The sequence below is a fragment of the Dendropsophus ebraccatus genome, chromosome 12 (assembly GCF_027789765.1).
Source record: "Dendropsophus ebraccatus isolate aDenEbr1 chromosome 12, aDenEbr1.pat, whole genome shotgun sequence".
Lineage (NCBI taxonomy): Eukaryota > Metazoa > Chordata > Amphibia > Anura > Hylidae > Dendropsophus > Dendropsophus ebraccatus.
The window spans coordinates 34,920,324-34,946,080 of record NC_091465.1 but is presented as its reverse complement, the minus strand read 5'-3'; the positions used below and the strand labels follow the sequence as shown (position 1 = coordinate 34,946,080).

The 25,757-nt window shown below is 41.9% G+C and overlaps 1 protein-coding gene across 2 annotated transcripts in view; it reads left to right on the top strand.

Annotated features, from left to right (window-relative positions):
* Positions 1-25,757, top strand: part of DRD2 (dopamine receptor D2) — a 94,801-nt gene that overhangs the window by 47,797 nt on the left and 21,247 nt on the right. For both annotated transcript variants that reach the window (XM_069949045.1, XM_069949046.1), the window contains one exon: positions 21,999-22,135. In XM_069949045.1, coding sequence (XP_069805146.1) covers positions 21,999-22,135 — 137 coding nt within the window. The remainder of the gene's footprint in view (positions 1-21,998; positions 22,136-25,757) is intronic.

Here is a 25,757-nt window from a genome sequence, read left to right as displayed (position 1 = left end):
GAAGGATTCCCTTTAAGGATTCAATATTTTCTGTTTCTAAAATTCCCACTTTGTTTATGCTTGTATCAAATTTTACACACAGCTGACAGTCCTGGGCTCCCTGTATGGGTTTCTTCTCTCTTCTGTTCCTTCTAACACAATGAGCCAATCAGAAGCTGTGGTGGGACTCCTGCAGTGGGGTGTCCCGCCTCAGCCGCAATTTGACTTATTGCATTAGAAGGAACCAAAGAGAGAAGATGCTGTATGCTGTGATACCATGAGGGTTAATCCCTTTCTTTCCAACATTTAACCAGTTGGGGCCAGACTGAACTATTTGTTCACCAGGGGGTTAATTGGACGTGTTATGTGATCTTACTCTTGGCCAAACTACTCAATGTGGCCCCCAAGGAGTTAAGTGGAGGCGTTTAACCCTCTGGCTACCAAATTAAAAGCTTTTGAAAGTTTTTTTTTTTTTTAGCACCCCAGCACCATGGGGTGCTAAGTCAAGTATTGACACTCGCTCAACACTATTTATATTGAATTTACTTGGTTTTGCATTTGTTAAGAAGTAATAAAGCTGAGAAAACATCCTCTGTAGGGATAACATAATATTTTGCTGAGGGAAGGAAGTAATATGGTTGCTTAGAGTTATCAATCTGCCTGAAACCAGAACTCAGAGTTACAGGGATTTCCTCATTACAAGCAACATATTGAAAAGTATTTCAGTGAAAAAAAAATGCAGAAAAAATGGCCTGAAACTAGAGATGAGTGAGTTTCTGATCTCAACAAAGCGAAGGGCTTTATTTGAGCAGCGCTCAAAGCCCCCAGCCTTTCAGCGCTGCTCCGCTCCCTGTCACTCCTCCTAGGATGCCGGGAAAAGCTGGATCCAATTCTGGAAAACTTCTCCCAGTTTTTCAGGACTGGATCCATTTTTTCCCCGGCACCCAGGGTGGAGCAGTATAGTGTGGTAGAGAGTGGAGCAGCGCTGACAGGCTTGGGGCTTGATGAGCGGAGCACTGATCAAACAAAGTGCTTCACTTCATTGAGATCAGTGATTCGCTCATCTCTATCTGAAACCAAAAACCAATCACAGCTAAGCTTTCATTTTACCGGGGCACATCAAGATATAAAAGGTAAGCTTTTGGTTACTGTGGGAAAAAAACAGACAGTTTAGGTTTCAGGCAGATTGTTATTTGTGGTGAGTAAAGTCTATTATCTCATCATAAGAATTAAAGATACCTTATCTATTAGGAAACCCCCTACTGCCATGCTGAATTCTAGCAGATGTTTTATTTTATCAACAACCAAAAAAAAGTACACTGAAATATTGCAGCAGTTAGGTAACAGAAAAATAAAAACCACATTATTTTAAGCAGCTACAATTACCGTATTTTCCGGCGTATAAGACGACTTTTTAACCCTGAAAAATCTTCTTAGAAGTTGGGGGTCGTCTTATACGCCGGGTATGGTCACCCTTATAAGGTGAGGGGGCTCAAAAATAGCCCCATAGCAACCACTATAAAAAAACAAAACATTTAACTCACCTGGGGCCTGTTCCCGGCATCGGCGCACCTCCCATACCGTTCCCAGCGCAGGCGTGTGACGTACACAACCTGCAACGGAGAGGGAGATCGACAAACCTCTCCCGGGCAGCCGAGCGTCTCATCGGAGAGGCTCGGAGAGGCTCGGAGAAGCTCTGCTGCTGGGAGAACTTCGGGATAATGAGAGAGGCGCCGGAAGTTCCCGAAGCCTCTCTCATTCTCCCGAAGCTCTCCCGGCAGCCGAGCTTCTCCGAGCCTCTCTAAGATGCTCGGCTTCCCGGAAGAGGTTTGGCCATCTCCGTCTCTGGCACAGGTAGTGTACGTCACACTGCCTGCAACGAGAACAGTGTTTTTTTTTTAAATTTAGCTGCAGTTAACCCCTGCCTGACTGCAGCAGGGCTGTGGTAAGGCAGAGGTTAACATTTTCTGGTGTATAAGGCGAACCCCTGACAATCTTCTTAAAAGTCAGGGGTCGTCTTATATGCCCAGTCGCCTTATACGCCGGAAAATACGGTAGGCTGGAAACACTCAGCCACTGGGGTTTTTGTGCCAAAACTCTAGATGTGGATTCAAATGGGATGAAAAATATGAGGGGAGGACTTGTGCTTCTCTCCCAAAAAAACTGCTCTGGGTGGTTCCAGCCTTAAACCTGGAGATATATATATGTATATTCTACAGCAATCATTTTACTGCCTAACGGTAAATGTAATTGCACCACAGTCCTACACAGTGTTCAGTGATATTCAAATCACGGCTCTTGCTGTAAGCATCCAACCACTTTAATATGAATCCATGTGAAACTTCTAGATATACAATGTAGCCTAGGAATTAGACTGCAGGGTAGGCATAAAATTGCTACATGTAAAAGGTACTGCTGACACAGGCAGGTCTATCAATTCAACAGGAAGATTGCTGAAGTCTTACATAAAAAAGAACTATGCGAGAACATTGTGAAGTTAGCACAACAATTAAAGACACAAAAAAAAATTACTCATTTGACGTACTATAGCTTTTTAGTAGAATTGCTGTTCAAAATGCTCACGCTGTATATCAGTGGATGATAATAGCTCAGGAAAGTGACTAACATCAAGAGAATAAAGGGACATGCTTCTGCAATAAAACATGCTTCTGCTACATATCTCTTACTTCCTAACCCCCAGTTTTAGATATTTAAATGGATCCTGTCACATTGGGAATTTAGTCTATTCTGCAGGGCATAGAACAAATATAGGTGAGTAGAGTAATACATAGTTTTGTAGAAAAGTGCCAGGATAACTTGTCAATTATTCATTTAAACTATCATTCTGTTCATGCTGGGCTAAGTGGTCAGGTGGGTGGTCCTGCTTAGTGATTGACAGCTCTTTCTATATGCACACACATTCAGCAGCTGTAGTACAAGCGCTACCCCAAAATAGTAAAACCTACAGATGAGCACAAAAAAAATACACAGCTCACAGCTCAGTACACAGAAATATGCAACATTAACAGAGCTCAGAGAACGGTGATGGAAGGCAATATTTTCTTTTAAGAAAAGTTGTTTGCTTTAGGGTATGTTCAGACAATGTAAGAGACCAGCCGTTCTGTGACCAGGCCGGGTCACGGAACGGCCCGTCTCAGAAAAATCATCCCGGCCGGTACTGCAGTACAGGCCGGATGATCTTTAGGGCCGCAGAGTTCTGATGCAGGTGCATCTAAGCTGCTTGCTCCATAGTGTGCACTGACAGGGTTTTCTGCGGTCACAATTTACTGAATAGCAGCCGCAGAAAACTAACATCCTGTGTACTATGTGTATACGCTCCGGCCGGGATTCCGTAGAGGCAAGGTAACGTATATTTTCATATTAATCATGGCCATTGGTGCAATCGGCAACAACGGCCGTACTTTTATGAAAATATACATTGTGTGAACAAGTAGTAATTAAAGTAAAAAAGCACATGGCTTTATAGTAGTAAAGCATACAACTCTATAGTAGTAAAGCTCACAGCGCTATAGTACTAAAGCATTCGCCTCTATGGTAATAAAGCACACAGCTCAATAGCAGTAAAGCACACGGCTCTATAGTAGTAAAGCACACGGCTCTATAGTAGTAGATAGATGCTTGATAAAGGCCCATGTTGGACAATATAGGGCAAAAACGCGTTGCAATAAAAGAACATATACTTATTACGCCATCTACCCTTGGATGATTCCTGGCTGCACCGCTGTGTGCAAATGTGTATACTCCTGCGCTTACCGTATTCTGGTGTGGATTTGACCCTTGGTCCTGTAGTCGCCTGATTACACATCTGCATCTATAGTAGTAAAGCATACAGCTCTATAGTAATAAAACATACAGCTCTATAGTAGTAAAGCATAAAGCTCTATAAAAGTAAAGCACACAGCTCTATAGTAGTAAAACATACAGCTTAATAGCAGTAAAGCATACAACTCTATAGTAGTAAAGTTACATAGTAACATAGTAAATGCGGTTGAAAAAAGATTGAATAAAGGGAAGAGGGATATACAAGGAGGGAATGGATGGAGGGAAGGGGGATGGATGATGAGTAGATTCTATACATATGCATTAATGTTATTTTCATCTAAGAACCCTGTTTTGAAGCCCTCCTTTGCTTTTGCTGTGAGCAGATCCTGGGGTAGACTGTTCCACAGATTCACTGTTCTCATGGTAGAAAAGGCTTAAAGGACAACTCCCGCGGGACCTGCAAAAAAAAACAAAAAACACAGACACACACACACACCCTACTCACCATCCCTCTGGTGACGATCTCCACTTAAATCGTCCGCCGTCCGTGTCTCCGTCACCTCCGGCCGCCATCTCCGTCATTTCCAGGTCCATGGGAGAGAAAAGGCTGCCGGTGCGCCGACTGCCGGTCGAGGGTCGGAAAGTGGGGGAAGGGGGCCAGACAGCTTATTTACACACATTACAAAGTTATATAACTTTGTAATGTGTTTTAAATAAGCTAAAAAAAATTTGTGGGAGTTGTCATTTAATGCAGTCCTGGGAAACTTCTACCAGGGCTGCATCCAGCTTTTCCAGGCACCTGGAGCACAGTTCAAAGGCAGCAGTCTGAAAGTCAACGGCCAGGCATGAGGAATAGTTTGACAAAAGTAAAGCATAAAGAAGGTTGGGAGTAATTATTATATCCCAATACACCGCTTACTCCTGGATTTCCTGGTCTTGGAGGACTACCTGGTAAATGTTAGAAAGATAAGCCACGGCACACCAATTTAGAATGCAGCTGAACGAATCCTGGCCAGGATTGCTTCTCCTCCATTACAGAGACCCCTATGCCTGAGGAAGGTCCTTGTTAGGACCGAAAGGTCGTACCCATTTTGTTCTCATATCTTTGTAATAGGGATGAGCGAACTTTTGAAAAGTTCGGTTCAATTCGGCGAACTTTAGTGAAGTTCGGATTCGTATGAACCGAACCTAAAACGAACCTTGCTGAGTGAAATATTTGAATATTCGATAAGCGTACGCATATCTCCTGATATTCGGATATTCGATAAGCGTACGCATATCTCCTGATATTCAAATATTCGATCCCATTAAAGTCTATGGGAACAAGTATTCGCTTATTGAAAAACATATATTCGACCACTTGGAGGTCACCAAGTCCACAATGACACTTCAGGAGATGATGCCAACACCACTGGAATGCAACTAGGAAAGCAGAGGAAGCATCTGACACCACAAAATCGCAGTATAAACCAGCTATTAACAGTTAGTTACGCATGCGTATATACGTACGATATGTGTACGTGTAGCGATGTGTACGAGGTTCGTGCGACGCATACATGACATTCATGCGACCATTGCAGTGTGCACAGCAGTAGACAGGAAACATGGCAGAGAGTGCTGCTCCATTCACCAGGCCCGAATTAAAGATCATGGTCCAGTTCTTTGATGACAGGGACTATGATTTAAGACAGGGATGTGTGAAAAACCCTAACCAATATAAGTTAAAAATTATACAGAAATCCAGCAAATCCAGCGAAAATGGTCGGATTTAAAATTAAAAAGCACTGATATGCTGACCGAGCTTCGAATAAAGAGATATGTCGCGGTGAGTAATATGACTGCATACCTCACAACTTTCTGCATGGTCAAAGAGGGACATTTCGGCTAAGTTCACACCTAGTGATGAGCGAGTGACAGTGACAGCAAACTAGGTTAGTGGGTGTTTGCATTCAGTGACAGCAAACTAGGTTAGTGGGTGTTTGCATTCAGTGACAGCAAACAAGGTTACTGGGTGTTTCATTCAGTGACAGCAAACTAGATTACTGGGTGTTTGCATTCAGTGACAGCAAACTAGGTTACTGGGTTTTTGCATTCAGTGACAGCAAACTAGGTTACTGGGTGTTTGCATTCAGTGACAGCAAACTAGGTTATTGGGTGTTTGCATTCAGTGACAGCAAACTAGGTTACTGGGTGTTTGCATTCAGTAACAGCAAACTAGGTTACTGGGTGTTTGCATTCAGTAACAGCAAACTAGGTTACTGGGTGTTCCCATTCATTGACAGCAAACAAGGTTACTAGGTGTTTCCATTCAGTGACAGCAAGCAAGGCTACTGGGTGTTTTCAATCAGTGACAGCAAACAAGGTCGCTGGGTGTTTCCGCTCAGTGACAGCCTACAAGGTCGCTGGGTGTTTCCATTTATTGACAGCAAACAAGGCTACTGGGTGTTTCCATTCATTGACAGTAAACAAGAGTACTGGGTGTTTCCATTCATTGCAGCAAACAAGGACACTGGGTGTTTCCATTCATTGACAGCAAACAATAGTACTGGCTGTTCCCATTCTTTGACATCAAACAAGGTTACTGGGTGTTTCCATTCAGTGACAGCAAACAAGGCTACTGGGTGTTTCCATTCAAATATGTAGTAGCAAATCTACAAATGGTAGTGCAAGCACTCTGCTGACCAAGTGCTTTGTGCTGCTGATACGTGCTAGACGTCTCGATCTAAAAAAAAGAGTAGTACGTGTGTTCATCCAGTGCTACGTGCTGCTACGTCATACATAAATACACAGGGAGGTACAAGCAGGCTGCTGTGCTACTATAAGGCACTCTGTTTACCAAGTGCTACGTGCTACATAATACAGCCGACCAGCTGTACCTATAAAATATTCATACACCCTTTAATAACCAGGTAATTCACCTGTATAACATCGACTTTATTACCTGCGATTTTGGGGTGCTGGATGCTTCCCCTGCTGTCCCAGTTGCATTCCAGTGGTGTTGACATAATTTCCTGAGGTGTCATTGTGGACTTAATGAACCTCCAAGTGATGGAATAGATGTTTTTCAATAATCGAATACTTGTTCCCATAGACTTTAATGGGATTGAATATTCGAATATCAGGAGATATGCGTACGAATATCGAATATTCCAGTTTCGTTACGAACTTTCTCAAAGTTGGGTTCGGTGACAAACTGAACTTTTTGCGAAGTTTGTAACGAATCTGGTTCGTTACGGTTCGGTTCGCTAATCCCTATTTTGTAACTACTTACTTACCCTGGTTGGAGTAAAGACTTTTTTGTCTACTTACACTGTAAATAAAACTACTTCACCTGCATTCTAAATTGGTGTGCCGTGGCTTATATATCAATGATAATCGGTTGAAGAACCTATTGCTACAAGAGCACCCATCCTAGTGGTAGAGGTGTGCCGTCCTGTTCTCTATTACCTGGTTAATGTTGACTGTGGGCAATTGCCTTGTTTGCAACTCTCTATAACCAGCTCTAGCAGTATTTTGTTTTTCCTACCTTCCAATCTCCACATTATTTCTTATAGTTGTATAATTCATGAGCGCAGCAATAAGAGCCATGCAATCCAATTTTTCACTTGAATTTTAATTCCAACTATAAAGTATATGTAATCAAGCCCTTTGCCTTATCATACCTATGGTACTTTAGCTATGCAGTTCACTCGACATCTTGCTGTGAAATTTGATTAATTTAGACACATGAATTATTGACTATGCAGCACAACATTTTACAAATGCTATAAACAGTTTTATGTGGAATCGCTGTACGGTAATCATAATATATATATTGCTCCTCAGCCATCGTGATTATGTCTTAATTGGAAGTCAACCTTGTCTGTTACAAATGCTGTCTGCTATGGTCGAGAATTTATTTGGTTGTTAACTGAATTTCAGAGCCTTTGGCGAACATGATAAGACGTATGTGCTTAATGTAATATAGTAGAGTGACAGGACGGCAAACTATACAGAGAGTTGTATTTCCTGTGGTTTCTTATGTGTGGTTTATGTGGTACTGAAGCTCCAGGCTGTTACTAAGCTGTACATAAAAAGTTCTGACTAAAGTATTGTATATAGTTTACTGGTCCCGAGTGTCTTACATTTTTCAGAACCTATAAAAGGTCTTTAACAGAGATGAGCACAACATAAGTATGCTCAAGGCCAATTGTTTGGCATTTAAATACCGGTGGCTGAGAAGAAGATGCATGCAGCCCAAGTATGGCCTGGAAAACATACATAAAGCCATAGGCCATGGGCAGCATCCATGCTTTCCCCAACTCAGACTCCCTGGGGCTGCCTCCATCTTCTTCAGGCACCAATATTTAAATGCTGAACAATCAGGCTTAAGCATGCTTGCGTAGTGCTCATTCCTAGTCCTTTACGCCTTTCTGCAAAATCACATATTGGCACATCCTATTTAAACAGCAGATTCTGCCGATGGACATGCCAGTATTTGACTGGGATAACACAAGCACAGAAGTTGTGCCTGTGCCATCCACGTTGGCCCTGGCTGTCAGTGATAGCCGAGTACCCACTGCAACTGCCGAGACCTGGGACGAGCGCAGATTGCAGCGGTTATCCATATAGGTTTTGGTGAGCAGTGCGATCACAGCATTTATATGGCATACCAAATGAAGAATTCTCCCTCTGTTCACCATTAAGGCAGTGCGGAGTGATCACACAGCAACGATAATTGCTATGATAAACGGAGCCCACCTCTTGTATCATAGCCTGATAAGCTTTGCCTATAACAGACATATCATATTGCAGTGTAGATGGTCCTTAATGCCAAAATTAGCCCAGTCTTGAAAGGGTTAAGAAACTCTAAGAGATATCAGAGTATACCTAATATTTTTGTTAGATCAATTTCACACAAGCATGTATATTTGTGCCTATGTTTTAAGTTAAGGGTGCTTCCCCAATGGAAGATCAATAAAAGGGGTATTCCCATCTCAACTAGCATAGTTGGAGGGAAAAAATGTTTGTTTGTTTGTTTGTTTTTTAAATAAATTGATGGCAGAAAGTTATACAGACTTGTAAATTACTTATATTTAAAAGTTTCTCAAGTTTACCAATACTTATCAGAGCTGCTGTATGTCCTGCAGGAAGTGGCACTTTCTGTCCAGAGCAGTAGCAAATCCCCAAATAAAACCTCTCCTGGTTTGGACAGTCCCTGGCATGGAGGTGGCAGCAAAGAGCACTGGGTGAGATTTATCAAACTGGCAACCCCTAGCAACCAACCAGATTCCACTTTTCATTCCTCACAGATTGGAAAATGAAAGGTGGAATCTGGTTGCTAGGGGCAACTGAGCCAATTAGACTTTACACCATATTTGATATACTGTATCTCCCCCAGTGTGTTTTTAACTCCAGTACCCCTTGAAACTTATAGGACTGGTCAAGTAAACTATTTTTGCAAATACATTCATTTAGCAAACGTGCCTTCTTCTCCTAATATGCCATCTCATTCCCTCCTATTGTTGACAGCATGTTATCTAGGTTACCAACCATTACTCTCCTCTAAAAGCCGTGGTCAGACTGATCTATCTATCTATCTATCTATCTATCTATCTATCTATCTATCTATCTATCTATCTATCGTATATATCGTATATATGTATACATCTACTTTAGGGTGCTCTCACACTTTTTCTAACCTCCAAAAAGCCAATGCGGCGCATGGCATTTTTTCCCCCCATGCATTTGCCTCTTTTCTGGCCTTTTAACTTAATGTGTGAATAATCTTTTTTGTAGTTTACCTGTTTTTGTGTGCACCAAGATGGCTGAACTTCCATTTACTCCGCCATCGTGTGACATAGCTGCTGGACCAAAATGGTACAAAAACATCAGAATAAAAACACCATAAATACAGCAATGACTTTTTTGAGATGACCAGAACTTTCCCATTCCCATTAGAGAAAAATACCACAGCTGGCAAAAAAAAAAAAAGAGCCTCAAAAACACCATAAAGGAGAGAAAAACGTCACCCGCAAGAAAAAGCACTGTGTTAGGCAGATCATAAACTTCCATTGGCATCCAGCTAACATCTGTTCACTGGCTTTTTTTGAAAAAAAAAAAAAAAAACATGCCATTTTTCTTTGACTTTTTCACAATTTTTAAGGCAGTGTGAAGCCAGACTTATAGCTATATATACTGTACACTGGCCAGACCACTACTTTGAGAGCAGAGTGGTGGTCGGTAACCCAAACAACAAGCTGTTAACAATAAGAGGGAAAGTGCGGCGATATCAGGAGAAGGTGTCACATTTGGTAAATAAATGTCTGCAAGCGTATTTTACTTGATGTACCCTATACATATAACAATGTTATGATGGTAATACCCCTTTAAGCCCTTAGCCTCAATAAGGGTGCCCGTAATATACCCATGCAAAACTCTACTTTGTACAATAAAGAAAGTCAGGGAAACACAGTGAAGACAGCAAAAGCATCAAGGACTGATTTTTTTCTTTTCCTTTGAAGCATCACATACTCAAGTTTGCCAGAGGGCAGCATGGATACCCTTTGGTTAGATAATTGCTAGATACATTCACAAGCTTCAAAGATTGTTTACATGAATATCTTTGCACCAATGCTTTCTGCCAATGTGACATCATTATTTCAGCCATGGAACAAAGTATCAGTCAGAATTTCTGACAGTACTTCAGGGGAAGCTTTGAATGTCAGCTGGTACATTTTGACAGTGTCCATGGGTTTGAGTCAAAAGAATGGAAGAATGTTACATTATTTATAGATATAGTACATGTCAAGCATCTAACATCGAGTAATATGTACTGCATTTCTACTGCTTGATCCATTTAGAAAATTTGTCAGGATACAAAAAAAAAAACTGCAGGGCCCTTCAGGGGGAAAAAGGGGGACCCGAAAGCTTTTTTATGCTGCCTGAACCACATGCAGAGTTTAAAAAGTCAGCTATTGGTAATACAGAACATGATTTATGGTATTGGTAAAACAAACCATGATTTATTCTGAAATTCTCTGTCTTATCAGAGAATTTATAGTCTTAAAACACTTAAAATGGAATTAATAGTCATCAAGGCGGTCCTCCAAGGCTGCTTACTGCCACTCCAATTCTTTCCCGGCACTTTAATACTGCTCTGATCCCATCTCGTAGGTAAAGCTTCCGAGTTAGCAAGTGGGTGCTGCCTCATGATCATTGCAAGAGGGCCACAATGCACTTCCATGTGAAGACTGATGGCTGTACTATCTTGCCAATATATTGTGGCAATATTGTGAGTAAATTGGTCATCACCATTTACCCAATGTGTTCAATGTGGAAGTGCAGCTCCGGAAGTGAGGACCCCCTCCTGGATAACACCCTTTGTTTACTGAGCACATAAACACTGGCCCAGATTTCTCAATCTGTTTGAGAATAAAATTAAGCACATTTTTGTCTTAGAGACCAACCAACCACAGCCCTTTCTGAAAAATGAAAGCTGAGCTGTGGTTAGAGATGAGCGAATCTACAGTATTAGTGAAATGTAATGGTTCGCTATGCTCGGTTGTTGGCTTGTGAGCTGGATGCCTTTGAACGCTGCTCCGGGTTCCTAGATGCAGTTCAAGGACAAGGTTTTTTTAGGACTGCATCCAGCTTTTCCACGCACCCGGAGCAGCGTTCAAAGGCATCCAGCTCGCAAGCCGACAACTATGCATAGCGAACCGATTTGCTTGGCTAATACTGTAGATTCTCTCATCTCTGGCTGTAGTTGGTTGCTATTAATCCGGGATAAAAATTGACACAAGGTATTTTTTTGACATTTTTTCATGGGATTTTCTTACACAAACAAAAATTGTAGTAGCTGATATTCTACCCCAATGGTATAACAAGCAAATGCAAAATGTAATATATATGGGGATAACCTACTGGGTGCTACAACAGCAAAACAATACATATACACCTACAAAAGAATACTGTACCCAGATGTAATATAATCACAAACAAATTTTTTATTGATAACAAAGACATATATAAAAATGCAATAAAAACACAAACTGAATCAGAACGGATGATTACAAAAAACATGGGTAAAGTGCATATACTAGAGTGCCGGCATGTAGCAGGAATGTGCAGAAATGCAAGTGCTGTAAGTCTTGCAGGTAAAGTGCCTGGCACAATAAATAAATAAGGTCTACATGTTCAGCAAGGGTTCATTACAGTAAGCGAGGGGTTGAGAAAGGCGTGTTGCCGAAACGCGCGTCGGGGCGCACCTCATGGGTATTGTATGAACATACATTTTAGGTAATGTTTCAGTGATAGGGCTTTCTGTGATATCGGTTTATGGTCTTTTGGGATATATTGCTTACTGTAATGAACCCTTGCTGAACATGTAGACCTTATTTATTTGTTGTGCCAGGCACTTTACCTGCAAGACTTACAGCACTTGCATTTCTGCACATTCCTGCTACATGCCGGCACTTTAGTATATGCACTTTACCCATGTTTTTTGTAATCATCCGTTCTGATTCAGTTTGTGTTGTTATTGCTTTTCTTACACAATTTGTGAAATGGCAAAAGAAATGCATGTTTTAAAGAGTACCGGTCACAAAAAAAGAAAACTGTATATGTCATAGAGACATGAAAAAAAAAAGAAAAAAGAAAAAGAAAAGCACACTGCAAATACCATAAGACATATGGTTAATAGAGATATTTACAAGTGCTGCTAAAACTGCTATGGAAAAAATATATAGGGGAAAAAATAGGATTCTTGGCAAGGGAGCGGCCTTGGGACACCACCGGATGGCAATATCTTCACGACTCGGGGGAAATGCCTGTCCCGGCTGATTGGCCAGTCCATTAGCCGGGTCATGACATGTGCAGTGGCAGAGATCCCGGAGCCCCACGAGGGTCTGAACAGGCATGGGGAGAGGTAAGTTAAAACTCTTTGTTACTTTACCCCGTGGCCCTGCCTTAAAAAAAAAAAAAAATTGCGTTGGACTTCTCCTTTAAAGGTTACAAAAACAAGCACGTCTGCCTCTCCTAACCTTTGACATCATTAGAATGGAGTGTATATTTTCTCCTTGTATTTGTGTAGATTTTCCTTTAAATCTTCTGATTAAGTCCCACACTCTACAAACATATTGAGATCAAGAAATTAGATTCTAAGCCCCACCGAGGACAAAAACGGATGCGGATGATGACAATCTGTACAGTGCTGCAGAACATGTTTGCACTATATAAGCAACGGAAAATAAATGACAGTGCTATTGATTAAGTACTTAGGTATTGATCTGCCCTTAGCAGCATAATGAGAGGAGGAAATTGAAGAAACAAGAAGAATGTCCAGCATCAACACTGCTTCCATTAAAATTGATCCTTTATTGCAGCATAATGAAAGTCAGCAACACATGCAGCCCCCTAACATGTTTCAACAGATGTCTGGTCTATGGCAGCAAACAAACATTTCCCTTAAAGGGTTTATCCTAAGAATAAAAGCTATTCCCTATCCTCAAAACAGGATAACTGTCAAGAACCGTACAGCAGGACAATACAAGACAGTGAGCCCTGTTGCTGAACCCCGCCCACTGTCCCTACCTGTTTGACACAATCTGCCCTAAGATGGCGGCGGGCAACTGGGCGTCAGTCCCTGCACTGGCTAGGTGGGACACAAAGACAAGACAGACAGACAAAACACAATAAAGAATGGTCGGCAGTCCGTGTCACAACAATCGGGCAGCGCAGTACAAAAACACAATCCAACAAGCAAGGTCAATAAACAGGCAATATGGTCAGGGGCAGGCAGCTAGCAGGGATGGTCACAAATACAGGCAAAGGGGTAAGAATAAATATAGCAAGAGTAGCAGAAACAGAACCAGGCAGAGACAAGCTCAATATCCGGCACTAGAATGAGCCTCAGCCAAATACTTATAGGGAACAAGGAGACAGTTTCATCCCCCTATTGGACAAGGCTCCTGGTTCCAAACAGGAACACCTGCGGATCAGAACTGGCAGCAGTGTAACTCCTTAATAGCCAGAGCACACAGCAGACGGGTGGGGCTGAACACAATACTAGAAATAGGCCAGTGTTCAGACAGGGTTCAGGTTACTGCACAAGACATACAAAACACTGAATGTCAGCGCCATCTCAGCCGCGCAGCACGAGCTGAGGGGCACACGGAGTTCATCCCAGGCACATTCATGACAATACCTATCTTATCTCTAGGACCCCCATCAATCCCAAAAGAGGGGTAATTAGGCCCCTAAATAACTCAAGCAACAGCGCATATTCATATTCATCTTCTATATGACTTACCAAGGCCTATACACAGTAAATGGAGCAGTGCTAAGGTTTTACTCCTTACCACACATGTACATATTATAAATAATAAAGAGCTTATGCTTACATCCCTGTACCTGTGACCCTTGCTGAGTTATCTCGCTTTCAATTCCTAGGTGGGCTAGTTGGGGGGGGGGGGGTGTGACAGATTGCTCAGCCAATCACTGACTGAGATGGGACAGCACTGCTGTCAGTGATTGGCTAAGTGGGCTGTTATTGCTTAGTCGAGTTCGCCTGTGGAAGTGGCGGCTGCAGTCAGTAGGGGAACCAGAGACACCACAGGAGGACACCAGGGGAGCGCAGAAAGGTAAGCATGTTTTATGTATGGTAAGCTAAGCATCATATTAAATATTTATAAGTGCAAGATAGCCCCTTTAGGTTCTGTATTAGCACTACTCCCTGTTACTGATGTCTGTGATGGAACTAATAAAGTATTTTTTCCCAGTACCAAAAGTCTTCTGGCTTAGCTGTCTCTCCAGCCACACTCCAAAGTAGTTTTGGAGCATTTGCCACACAATACCATTGCACAGGGGCTTAGCTAATGTCTCCTGGGCCCTGGTGCGAGAGGCCAACTTGCCCCCCTTCCTCCTTTCACGACCAAGTGATGCTATTGGTGTGTATATGTATATATATATATATATATATATATATATATATATATATATATATATACACACACACACACACACACACACACACACACACACACACACACACACACCAAGACAGATATTACCAATAACACCAGCATATAGGAAGAGAAAGTATTATCACCGTACATATTACCACCATACTGTTACCGACCAAATCCTGTATACTGAGACCAATATTACCAGTAATACCAGTATATAGGAAGGAAACATTACTGCCACACCACAACCACTACCATCACCACCATATTGTTACTGACCAAATCCAGTATACTAAATCACCTCATCCAGTCAAATAGAGGTGGCCCCAGCTCTATACAGGTTCTATACACCATATACATTACAGTGCAGTTATATCAGGTGACTCACAGGAGACGTCTTCTTTGATCAGAGATCTTTCCTTTCCATCTTCTCCATCTGTCCTGGGCCATTATGAGAACTTCTCCGAGCCACGAATCCACAGAATCTGCCAGACAGACATATTAGGCTTCTCACTCTGGCACCATCCTCATCTCTATACACATTGCACATTTGTATTGGCCCCTTTACACCCTCATTTAGTGGGTCGCCCTGACTCTATATGACCCCCGCCCTCATAGATGGCCCCATCTCCCCCCACCCCCTCATAGATGGCTCCTCTTTCCCCCCTCCCTCATAGATGCCCCCCTCTTCTCCCCACCCTCATAGATGGTCCCCTTTCCCCCCACCCTCATAGATGCCCCCCTCTTTCCCCCCTCCCTCATAGATGCCCCCCTCTTCCCTCCCACCCTCATAGATGGTCCCCTCTTTCCCCCCTCCCTCATAGATGCCCCCCTCTTCCCCCACCCTCATAGATGGTCCCCTTTCCCCCCACCCTCATAGATGCCCCCCTCTTTCCCCCCTCCCTCATAGATGCCCCCCTCTTCCCCCCCACCCTCATAGATGATCCCCTCTTTCCCCCCACCCTCATAGATGCCCCCCTCCTTCCCCCCACCATCATAGATGCCCCCCTCTTCCCCCCAACCCTCATAGATGCCCCCCTCTTTCCCCCCATCCTCATAGATGCCCCCCTCTTTCCCCCCACCCTCATAGATGCCCCCCTCTTTTCCCCCCTCATAGATGGCTCCTCTTTTCCCCCACCCTCATAGATGCCCCCCCTCTTTCCCCCCACCCTCATAGATGCCCCCCTCTTTCCCCCCACCCTCATAGATGCCCCCCTCTTTCCCCCCACCCTCATAGATGCCCCCCTCTTTCCCCCACCCTCATAGATGCCCCCCTCTTTCCCCCCACGCAGCAGGCTGATAAAAACAAAACAAAATTAACTCACCTGACAACGCGCTCCCACGTTGATCCTCACTCCTCCTGGTCTGTCCGCTGCTGCCGGGGGTGTCACGTCTTATCCCTGGCAGCGCGCGCATCCCAGAGCTCCCTGCGCGCCGGAAACGGAAGTCAGGGCCCAAGGCGCGCAGGGAGCTCTGGGATGCGCGCACTGCCGGGGGTAAGACGCGACACCCCCGGCAGCCGCGCAGCAGCTGGGGGAAGACGGAGCCAGACTCTTGTGACCGCAAGCAAAACAATGCTTGCGGTCACAAGAGTGATTGATCAGGAGGGCCTCGCGGGCCCCCCTTCGTGGCGGGCCCGGTCGCGGCCGCGACCGCAGTAGCTACGCCACTGCCATTGCATTCATTTTGCATTCACACATAGTATTCTGTTCAATATTTGGGCCTTATTCTGGAGCAGCGCCAATGGTGAAACTCAAATACCAATGTTCTACTAGTGTCTATCAAATAAAGTGAGGTACTCATTGCTTTCAACTCAATGATCTGACCAGATACAGGTTTGATTCTGCTAACCAGTCAGATAACTAAAATGGCCAGTGCAGCCTGTGTGGATCTATTGGTGAATTTGTAGGTGGATTAAAGGTTCTTTTTGCCAGGCCAAGCAAGTCAGGTAGCCAGTCGCCTGTGTGTGGAGGAGAGAGCAGGATGGTAAGCAGGCTGTTAGGGCAGAGCAGGGAAGGACTAACAGAGTGATATAAGGACAGAGAGGAGAGGAGAAGATAGGAGGGCTGATTGTGGATGATGTCAGCATCTCCCCCTTACCCTCACTCATCTCTAATAATAGCCTAATAGTTGCAAGGACTCTTGGAGGCACCAGGGCAGTAACATCCAAGAGGTTGGTGTGACAACATAAATATCTCTAGGGCTGGGTATGCTACTGTATAATAGTAGGTAGCCCCTTCACGCCCTAAACAGTAAAGAGAATGCAGGCAGTAACCATGAACTACCTAGATGCATCTACATGGGGTGTATCTTGACCTCTTGGATGATTTTTGTTGCGGCAGACAGTCAGCTATGAGGACCAGACTCCCTCCCACCAAGTGTGTGTACAACTATTAGGCTTGATGTGTTTCTTCACTGTAAAAAAAAAAATCTTGTTGTACTGTAATGTCAGTGACATTTTCCTAGCAAAGGTGTACCAACCAATTCGGATGTGATGTGCAGCATGAGTTAATGCTCTTTGGAAATCATTGATTTTCTGCTTGCAGGTGCTGGGATGTGATTTCCCTAGTGCAACTCCTAATACTTTGGAAATGTCACACATAACGGATTGTGCCTGCTGCTTTATGAATTATCATAAATAAGTTAAATATAACTTGTGTTGAGTAGTAAATGGAGGGACCTTTAAATACCGGACACGTTCCAAATGAAAAGTCAAATAAACTATATGGTGTCTTTTCATGAATGAGCTTCCGGGGCTGGAAAGTTCACCCTTTCATAACATGTCTACCGACGTCTTCAGATATTACATGCAGAGAAATAAAAGAATTTGTATGTTCTACAATGTTTTTAATGCTGTAGTGCAGCTGGTAAGTGGCAGTGCCATTCCCATGTTTCCATTATATGGCATGTGATTCCTTCATAGAGAGAACTCATTTTCATACCCATTTCTATCAATTCCTTGTGGAACTTTCCTTGCTTCACTTCAACAGATAGTCGTAGGAATCTACACAGCAGCTTTCCATTACCAGCTCAATGAATACCTTGCATGACTGCTTTCTTACATTTCTAGGCACAAAAAAAAAATGTATTCAAAGCCACACACCAGCTCCTGCATCTATTAGCATCAGCAGCGGAAGCATAAGTTACACAGTCAGATATGGTTTTAAATTAAACCAAAGGGGGAACAGATTAAATTCTGGAAAAAGATTGCATAGAAAGTATGCCAAACACCAAACCAGCTCAAAGAAGATATGATTCTTATAGATATACAGATGCCAATCTGTGTACAGCATGGCACAATGTGCTGGGGCTTTATAAGCTACAGGAAATAATAAATGAATAATGTAGTAAAGATCTGTTTATTTGGGTATGCATAAGACTGCGAGGGCAACGACTGAATTATCCGAAAGCTGTACTTACCATCTGCACAGAAGAAAGTTAAATGACAAATATATGTTTATAGCAAAAGCTTAAAGGGGTATTTCGGTAAAAATTAACTTTACTCCTATCCACAGTATAGGGGAAAAGTAGGAGATCGCAGGGGGTCAGATTATGCCGGAAGAGCATTGTACTCTGCTCTTTCCGTTTCTGTTATGCCCCGGGTCAGCATAACAGAGCTGACGGGGTCCGATTCAGAGATCGCCGGGGGGTTCAGAGGTCAGATCCCCCGCAATCTCCTACTTTTCCCCTATCCTGTGAATATGGGAAAAGTTATCTTTTCCCAGAATACCCCTTTTACATTATAGGACGTATGAGTACAGGACGTCTGACCAATGAGTCATACTACCCTATTTTCCTAAAAGGAATGGGAAAAGGGTATGGGAGAAAGCCATTGGCCCTTTTTTCATACAACAATATGGTAGAATACCTTGGTCCGACTTTGTCTTTAGGCATCCCTCTTCCCTTAAAGACAGTAATAATTTAATAATCATTTTTATTTATATCGGGCTAACAGATTCACAGCCTTTTAAAATTCTGAGGGTACAGACATAGACAAAAATCAGACATTACAGCGCTATACATAGAATTATCAAGCCGTACATGAGGAATGAAGGCCCTGCTCGCACTTTAAGGCTGGGTTCACACTACGTATATTTCAGGCAGTATTTGGTCCTCAAGTCAGGTCCTCATAGCAACCAAAACCAGGAGTGGATTGAAAACACAGAAATGCTCTGTTCACACAATGTTGAAATTGAGTGGATGGCCGTCATATAACGGTAAATAACTGCCATTATTTCAATATAACAGCCGTTGTTTTAAAATAACAGCAAAAATTTGCCATTAAATGACGGCCATCCACTCAATTACAACATTATGTGAACATAGCCTTTCTGTGTTTTCAATCCACTCCTGGTTTTGGTTGCTATACAGCCTCACAAATACAGCCTCAAATATACATAGTGTGAACCCAGCTTAAAGCCTACAGACTATACAGAGAGGATTGAGACAAGAGGCAGAGGGACAAAAGTGCTTCACTCTTACTATGGTCCAGCCATCTTTACAAATAAGACATTGTAAATAGATGTGGGTGAACTTGTCACCAACCAATGCCTGCATGCTAAAGGACAAAATGTTTAAGTGCATGGTGTGTGCATGTGTGTGTGTCGGTGATTGAATTAAAGAACCTAAAAACCTGCTTGAAAAGATGTGTTTTGAGGGCACGTTTGAAGCTTTGGGTATTGGAGATTATCCTGACATTCTTGGGTAATGCATTCCATAGAACTAGTGCAACTCGGGTCCTGAAGATGGGAGTCAGAGATGCGGATTATGGAAGATGTTAGGCATCATTATTCATTAGAGGAGTGTAAGTCATGGTGGTAAATCTGGCTTACTTTGCCATACTTTGAGAAAGTTAAACATACCTGACGAAATATGTCAGTTGGCATGGCTCTTTTTAATTATCATTGAGTCAATTAGAGTAATGCTTCAGCATGCAAGGGATCAGATAGCTTTGGGGCAACAAGTGTGTACAAAATCGCTCATTGGGAATAGGACTAGGTAGCGTTAGCCAGTCTAGATCCTTACTTACCTAGAAAGTTTGCATATCGCCTGCAGCGGTACGATCTACCCAGTACGAGAGGTTGACCTCACCTAACGCTACCTAGCCAAGGCACAATTGTCCGAGCTGCCAGTCCCCTACCAGGGACTCCATGGTATACCGTATGCTTTGTGATACCTCTCACGGCCGTGATGGTGTGCATGAAGTAATGCCACACACAGATCACAGAGGCACTAACCTTATACCACGACCGTCTCCTTGATATTTTAAGGTCGCACTTACACTAGAATATTCTGGTGAATATTTTAATCATTTAAATAAAAGTTACATTTTAAGGATGGGTTCACACTACATATATTTCAGTCAGTATTGTGTTTCTCATATTGAAACCAAAACCAGGAGTGGATTAAAAAACACAGAAAGGCTCTGTCCATACAATGTTGAAATTGAGTGGATGGCCGCCATATATCAGTAAATAACTGCCATTATTTCAATACAACAGCCGTTGTTTTAAAATAACAGCAAATATTTGCCATTAAATGACGGCCATCCACTCAATTTCAACATTGTGTGAACAGATGCTTTCTGTGTTTTCAATCCACTCCTGTTTTTGGTTGCAATATGAGAATATGAGGACCACAATACTGACTGAAATATACGTAGTGTGAACCCAACCTAAAGCCACTGGGGAATCGAGTATACAATCTAGGCCTTAGGACTGATCTGAAAGGTTGTATAAATTACATCCGAGTGCTGATATTCTTTAAAAGACACCAATAAATGGGCAATGAGATCATACTGGTGCATTTATTCTCTCTAGCTTCCACTGATATAGAAAAGAGTAGCTATAGTACTGTTTTGGAAAAACTTAAGTCCATTCAAAAGTATTAAAACTAAAAACATCCATATATAGTAATTTTATCTTTCTAGTTTACCATATAATCTTCCCCGCTTACTGGCCCCACATTTGATGTTTACAGCTTGTTGTCCAGAGTTATGACCTGTATTTCAGCTATAGCTTTGTGGTTGCACATGCTCAGTTGTGACCTGTTTGTTTATGAAACTAGGGACTAATGTGGGAGGCTCAGCAATAAAAAAAACAGGTGGAGGAGGATAGCCTGGAGTAGATGTCATGGAATGTGATGGAAACTGTAGCTTGCTATCCTTGTGTGCTGCTGTTGATACCATATCTACCGTCCTGTAAAGGAGCATGTGCAGGGAGAAATATAGTGACAAAAATGGTAATTGTACATGTTTAGAATAAAGGATTAATGTTATACTTTGTGTAATGTCTAGTGATGAGTGAATAGTGAGATATTCGAATATTCAATATTCGTACGACTATCCCGTGAATATCTGAATATTCGATCGAATATGCGATCCCATTAAAGTCTATGGGAACAAGTATTCGATTAGGGAAAAACATTCATTTGACCATTTGGAGGGTGAAACCGGAAGCTGGGGGATTTGAACGCTTATCGAATATTTATCAAATATTTGCGGGATATTCGTACGCATATCGAATATTAGAATATATCACTATTCAATCGAATATCTATTCGATCGAACAGTGTTCGCTCATCACTAGTAATGTCCCTTTAGACTACCTTTGATTTTTTTGAGTTCCAGAATACCAGCTTAAGGAATATACTGGTGACACCTGGGGCCAAGTGTAAAGTAATGTCTGATAAATAAGGCATAGCCGCTGTGAGATTGCTTTTAGATGGAATCATTTATAATGTACATTGCTATACACCATATAAACAGTATATAATGGTGTTCAATCTAATATGCTTCCAGCATTGAATTTTTTTCTAGTCTTTCTTTTGCTTCAATGTTATTGTTTGTGAAAAGACACTACTGGTGTACACAAGGTGCATGATGTTTTCAATGTAAGTCAGGATAATAAATACATATTATAAGCATGCCATTGACTATAGCACTGGATGTTTCGGCAGAAGTAATCTACTCTTTTCTCTTAGGAAAGGATGGTATACCTTGCATGGTGCACCTTGGTTTTGTAAATGGATAGCATATAAAACATAAAAGCCATCATTGCCTTTTGGTGTACATAGCCTTAATATGTCTACTTCATACAAAAAAAAAAAATATGGAGACAAGCACAAGAAAATTGTTACAACCAACTTCTACAGAAGCTCTACGGTCATACACATTAGAAGATGCAAATTAGTTAGAATATGGTGGTGTTTTATTTGCTTTATCTGTATATGTTTTCTTTTAGATATATTACTATGTCTGGACTGTATATCTATAATGTGTACTTGTTTTAGGTATACAGCAGTGGCAATGCCGATGCTCTACAACACACGTTACAGTTCCAAGCGCAGAGTGACTGTCATGATTTCAGTAGTTTGGGTCTTATCCTTTGCAATCTCTTGTCCACTTCTCTTTGGACTAAATAACACTGGTAAGTATAGCAAATATTTTTTTTTTAATGAAGTGACTGGTTATTCCAGGAGAAATGATTTACCTATAATAGCTGGATACCTATATATAGTCTGGATAGGGAATATACATGGTAAATTGGTAATGATTCCTCACTGATCCCTGTTTGAATGGAGTGGGCAGAGTAAAAAGGAGGTAGTATCTGGTCTAGATTTGCCCTATTAAGAGGTCCCATCCAAAAAACAGCATTTATATGCCCCTTTTTGGCACCCATAGATTGGGTTTCCTGTATGGGAGGAATGGATAAATGCTTGCGATATAAAGTTTTCCTCACAACAAGCAATAAAAAAACCATATTCTTAATATTTAAAACCTTTCGAAGATTTTATTGATTTACTAATCCTAGATTCCAAATGTTCTCATGCATAAAATCATATAAGAAATATTCTATAAATAACAGTTGTAAATGTGTAAATCCTAGTCTAGACAAGTCTTCAAGTCCTGAGGCAGGACTAAGGTAGAGGCCTTCCAGGTGGTTATTATAGAATTAAGAAAGAACACCATGTAGAATGTAAACTATCCATATTGAAGGTCATATGGTTGTGCTGCCTCGTAAAATACTGTACTGTATGTAGTTTTAAAGTCATATGTCAAAGTGGCCGCCTCCTTTTCTTGTTTCTTTCAGCTAAACCATCTTTTACCATTGGTAGCCAATAATAGTAATAGTGGCCTAAAGGGCACTGTGCTCTTAGGTTATTAATACAGATTTTATCCTGGTATTTTGCCATGTTCCTACATACACAATAAAAGGGACTGGAAGCAGACAGACACTCCAGGTTACTGTGTGTCAGCTCCCACAAAAGTAAATAACAGCTGAGCTTGAGTAGTCTGGTGCAGCATCATGAACAGAGCCATATGTTTCTAGTCCCTTTCATTGCGTATATGGCAGAGCCATGGCTGTTTCAGCCATCAAACATTGGTGGCCAATACAAGAATAGAACATCAACATAAAGGGCCTTGAATGGCCCTTTAACTTGGCAGACACTAAACAAAGTAACCACTTACGAGGAATACAATGAGGAGGTCCTTGTTCTGCCCTACAGATGGAAAACAGCCTGTGGTCAAAAATTTGTTTAGGCATGCACCAAGAAAAATACCACATTAGGCATAAAATACAACTTTTATTAAATTGGTTAAAATTATCTTTTACAATGATAAATAAAACATATGTACAGATACCTAGCTATAGATGAAGAGGTTTTGCCACGGTTGGAAGGCAAGGGTTGGGGAAGTGCTAAACTACGCTAAACAGGGTTGATAATGAAATCCATAAATAAACTGAAAAGTATGTCTTTCTCAATAAGGATGGGTCAGTAAAATTATCTCCAAGCTTACAGCCTCCTTTGCTAAATTTGATCTGTTATTGAGCTCTGTGGTGTTGGATAACAATGAAAAGACAAAAATTAAAAAAAAAAAAAACAGAGCACGAAGAAACCAAGCACCTTGACACATCATAAATAGACAGTCCTACTTCAGCATAAATATCAGCTAATCCAAAATTTCTGTAAAAAACAAACAAAAAAAACCTGTCAAAATACATTGGAGGTAGGGATGGTCCGAACCTGCCGAGGTTCGGGTTCGTATGAACCCGAATGCTCGGCAGCAGATTCCCGCTGTCTGCCCGCTCCGTGGAGCGGGCGGATACAGCGGGAGGAATGCCTGGAAAACTGGGATACAGCCTATGGCCATGGCTGTATCCCAGTTTTCCAGGCGGTCCTCCCGCTGGATCCACCCGCTCCACGGAGCGGGCAGACAGCGGGAATCATAACCGAGGGTTCGGGTTCGTACGAACCCGAACCGAACTCGGTTTGGACCATCCCTAATTGGAGGCTAAATCTGACAACTTCTGTGATTCTGGACAAAATCACTGTTAGGCTTTTACCCCTTCCTGTGGATGTGCCTGCATGTCCATTTTACCCCCTGTTCCCACATATGGATGTGCCGCCACGTGTATGGATGAAAAGGGCACAGAGGCTGTGCTTGAGCCATCCGTGTGTGTCCTGGATGTTAATCATAGAAGGGAACCTACTGCAACTATCCACAGCATCTAGGAATAATAGACAGGCAAATAGCGGAAAAAAAAGTGCGTCAAACTCCTAGATGCCAGCGCTGCCTCAGAGGAATCACAGGAACGATGATGGTAATATTTAAAAGGTTTATTTAAAATACGCACAGAGTATTACGCGTTTCAAAAGCAAATGTATGCCAAAAATCTAAATTGGGAAAGCATTTCTTCTTAATAACTCCTTTAGAAAATTATTATAGAATACTTTATTCTTACAAATACCATTTTCATAGCAAAATAGCAGCCTGGCCATGCGGTGTAATAATATATGCAGCTATTATGAATCTTCTGAGTTGCCATTATTATCTATTGTTATAAAATGATAGACAAAGAAAATGTCAAGGCAAATTTATTGATAGAGCAATTTGGACAAAATATCAAGGACAAACTAAATGCTCAGTAAATGGTAGACGAACATATTTTGCTTGCGATGAAATAAAAGTATCGAAATTTAGAGAGCTCAAAGGAACGTACCAATAATTAGCAGGTGGATAAATTCAGTACTCTGTTTTATTGTTCAAGTTTTCCCTGCTCAGCAGCACTTCTGTCTCCCTACTGTGCAAAAAAAAATGCAACACAGGATTACTCACTTCAATAGACCTCAAGTATGTTTCCTTAAATATTGGGCTGAAAAAATGCTTGTGTTGCAAAAAAATCCTGTGATATTTGGTCTTTCTAATCTCAAAATCTAAGTGAAATGTCAAAATATTATGACACCGAAATGCCCCTTTACAGGGAAACTATCATCCAGGTTAGATGGTTCTATGTCTCTATAGGGTACAGGGAGACATTTTTTAGCTGTATTTGTGATATTAGCAATTTATTTAATATGCTAATTAGGCATTTTCAGTGCACCAATCTGCCCTGCCCAGCCCGCCCCTTCCTATGAACATCCATTAAAAGCTTATTGTAAAAATAAATAAATAAATAGACAGAAATATCAAATAGTTTGATGGCATGGAGTCTGGGTGTTCAGACCCCCACTGAATGCTCGATATAGCTGAGAGACTTGTGACTCAGTGCTTCTCTCCTCTGCTCATTGCTCAATCTGACTGGTTGTAAGAGGTGTATTCTCTAGTAAGTAAATGGAGCTTGTCTCCTTCAAAGAATTAGATCTTATTAGATCGCTTAGCATCGAATCAAAGGAGAGCAGTAGTCAGCCATGAGCTTCTTCCAGCTCTTTCTAGTGATCATGGGTGGTCTAAAAACCTAGATCCAAACTTGTGTCATGTCTGTGTAAAAAGTGATAGTAATTTAAGATGAGTAAAGCAAATCCAGCGAAGCGAATTATTGCTAAATTTGCTAAGTCTGCACTTGGCAAAAAAAAAGTTTATTCACCTTTCTGTGCCCGGTGTCCTCTTTTGTGTCTTCGGCCACCTCCAGCCCGCTCAGACAATCGCTAACTGAGGGACAACTCTGCGGCCAGTGGGCTGTCACCTTTAGGACACAATAGTGACAGGCTGCTCAGCCAATTACTGGCCTTGGCACTGTCCTTTAAACAGTGATTGCATGAGCAGGC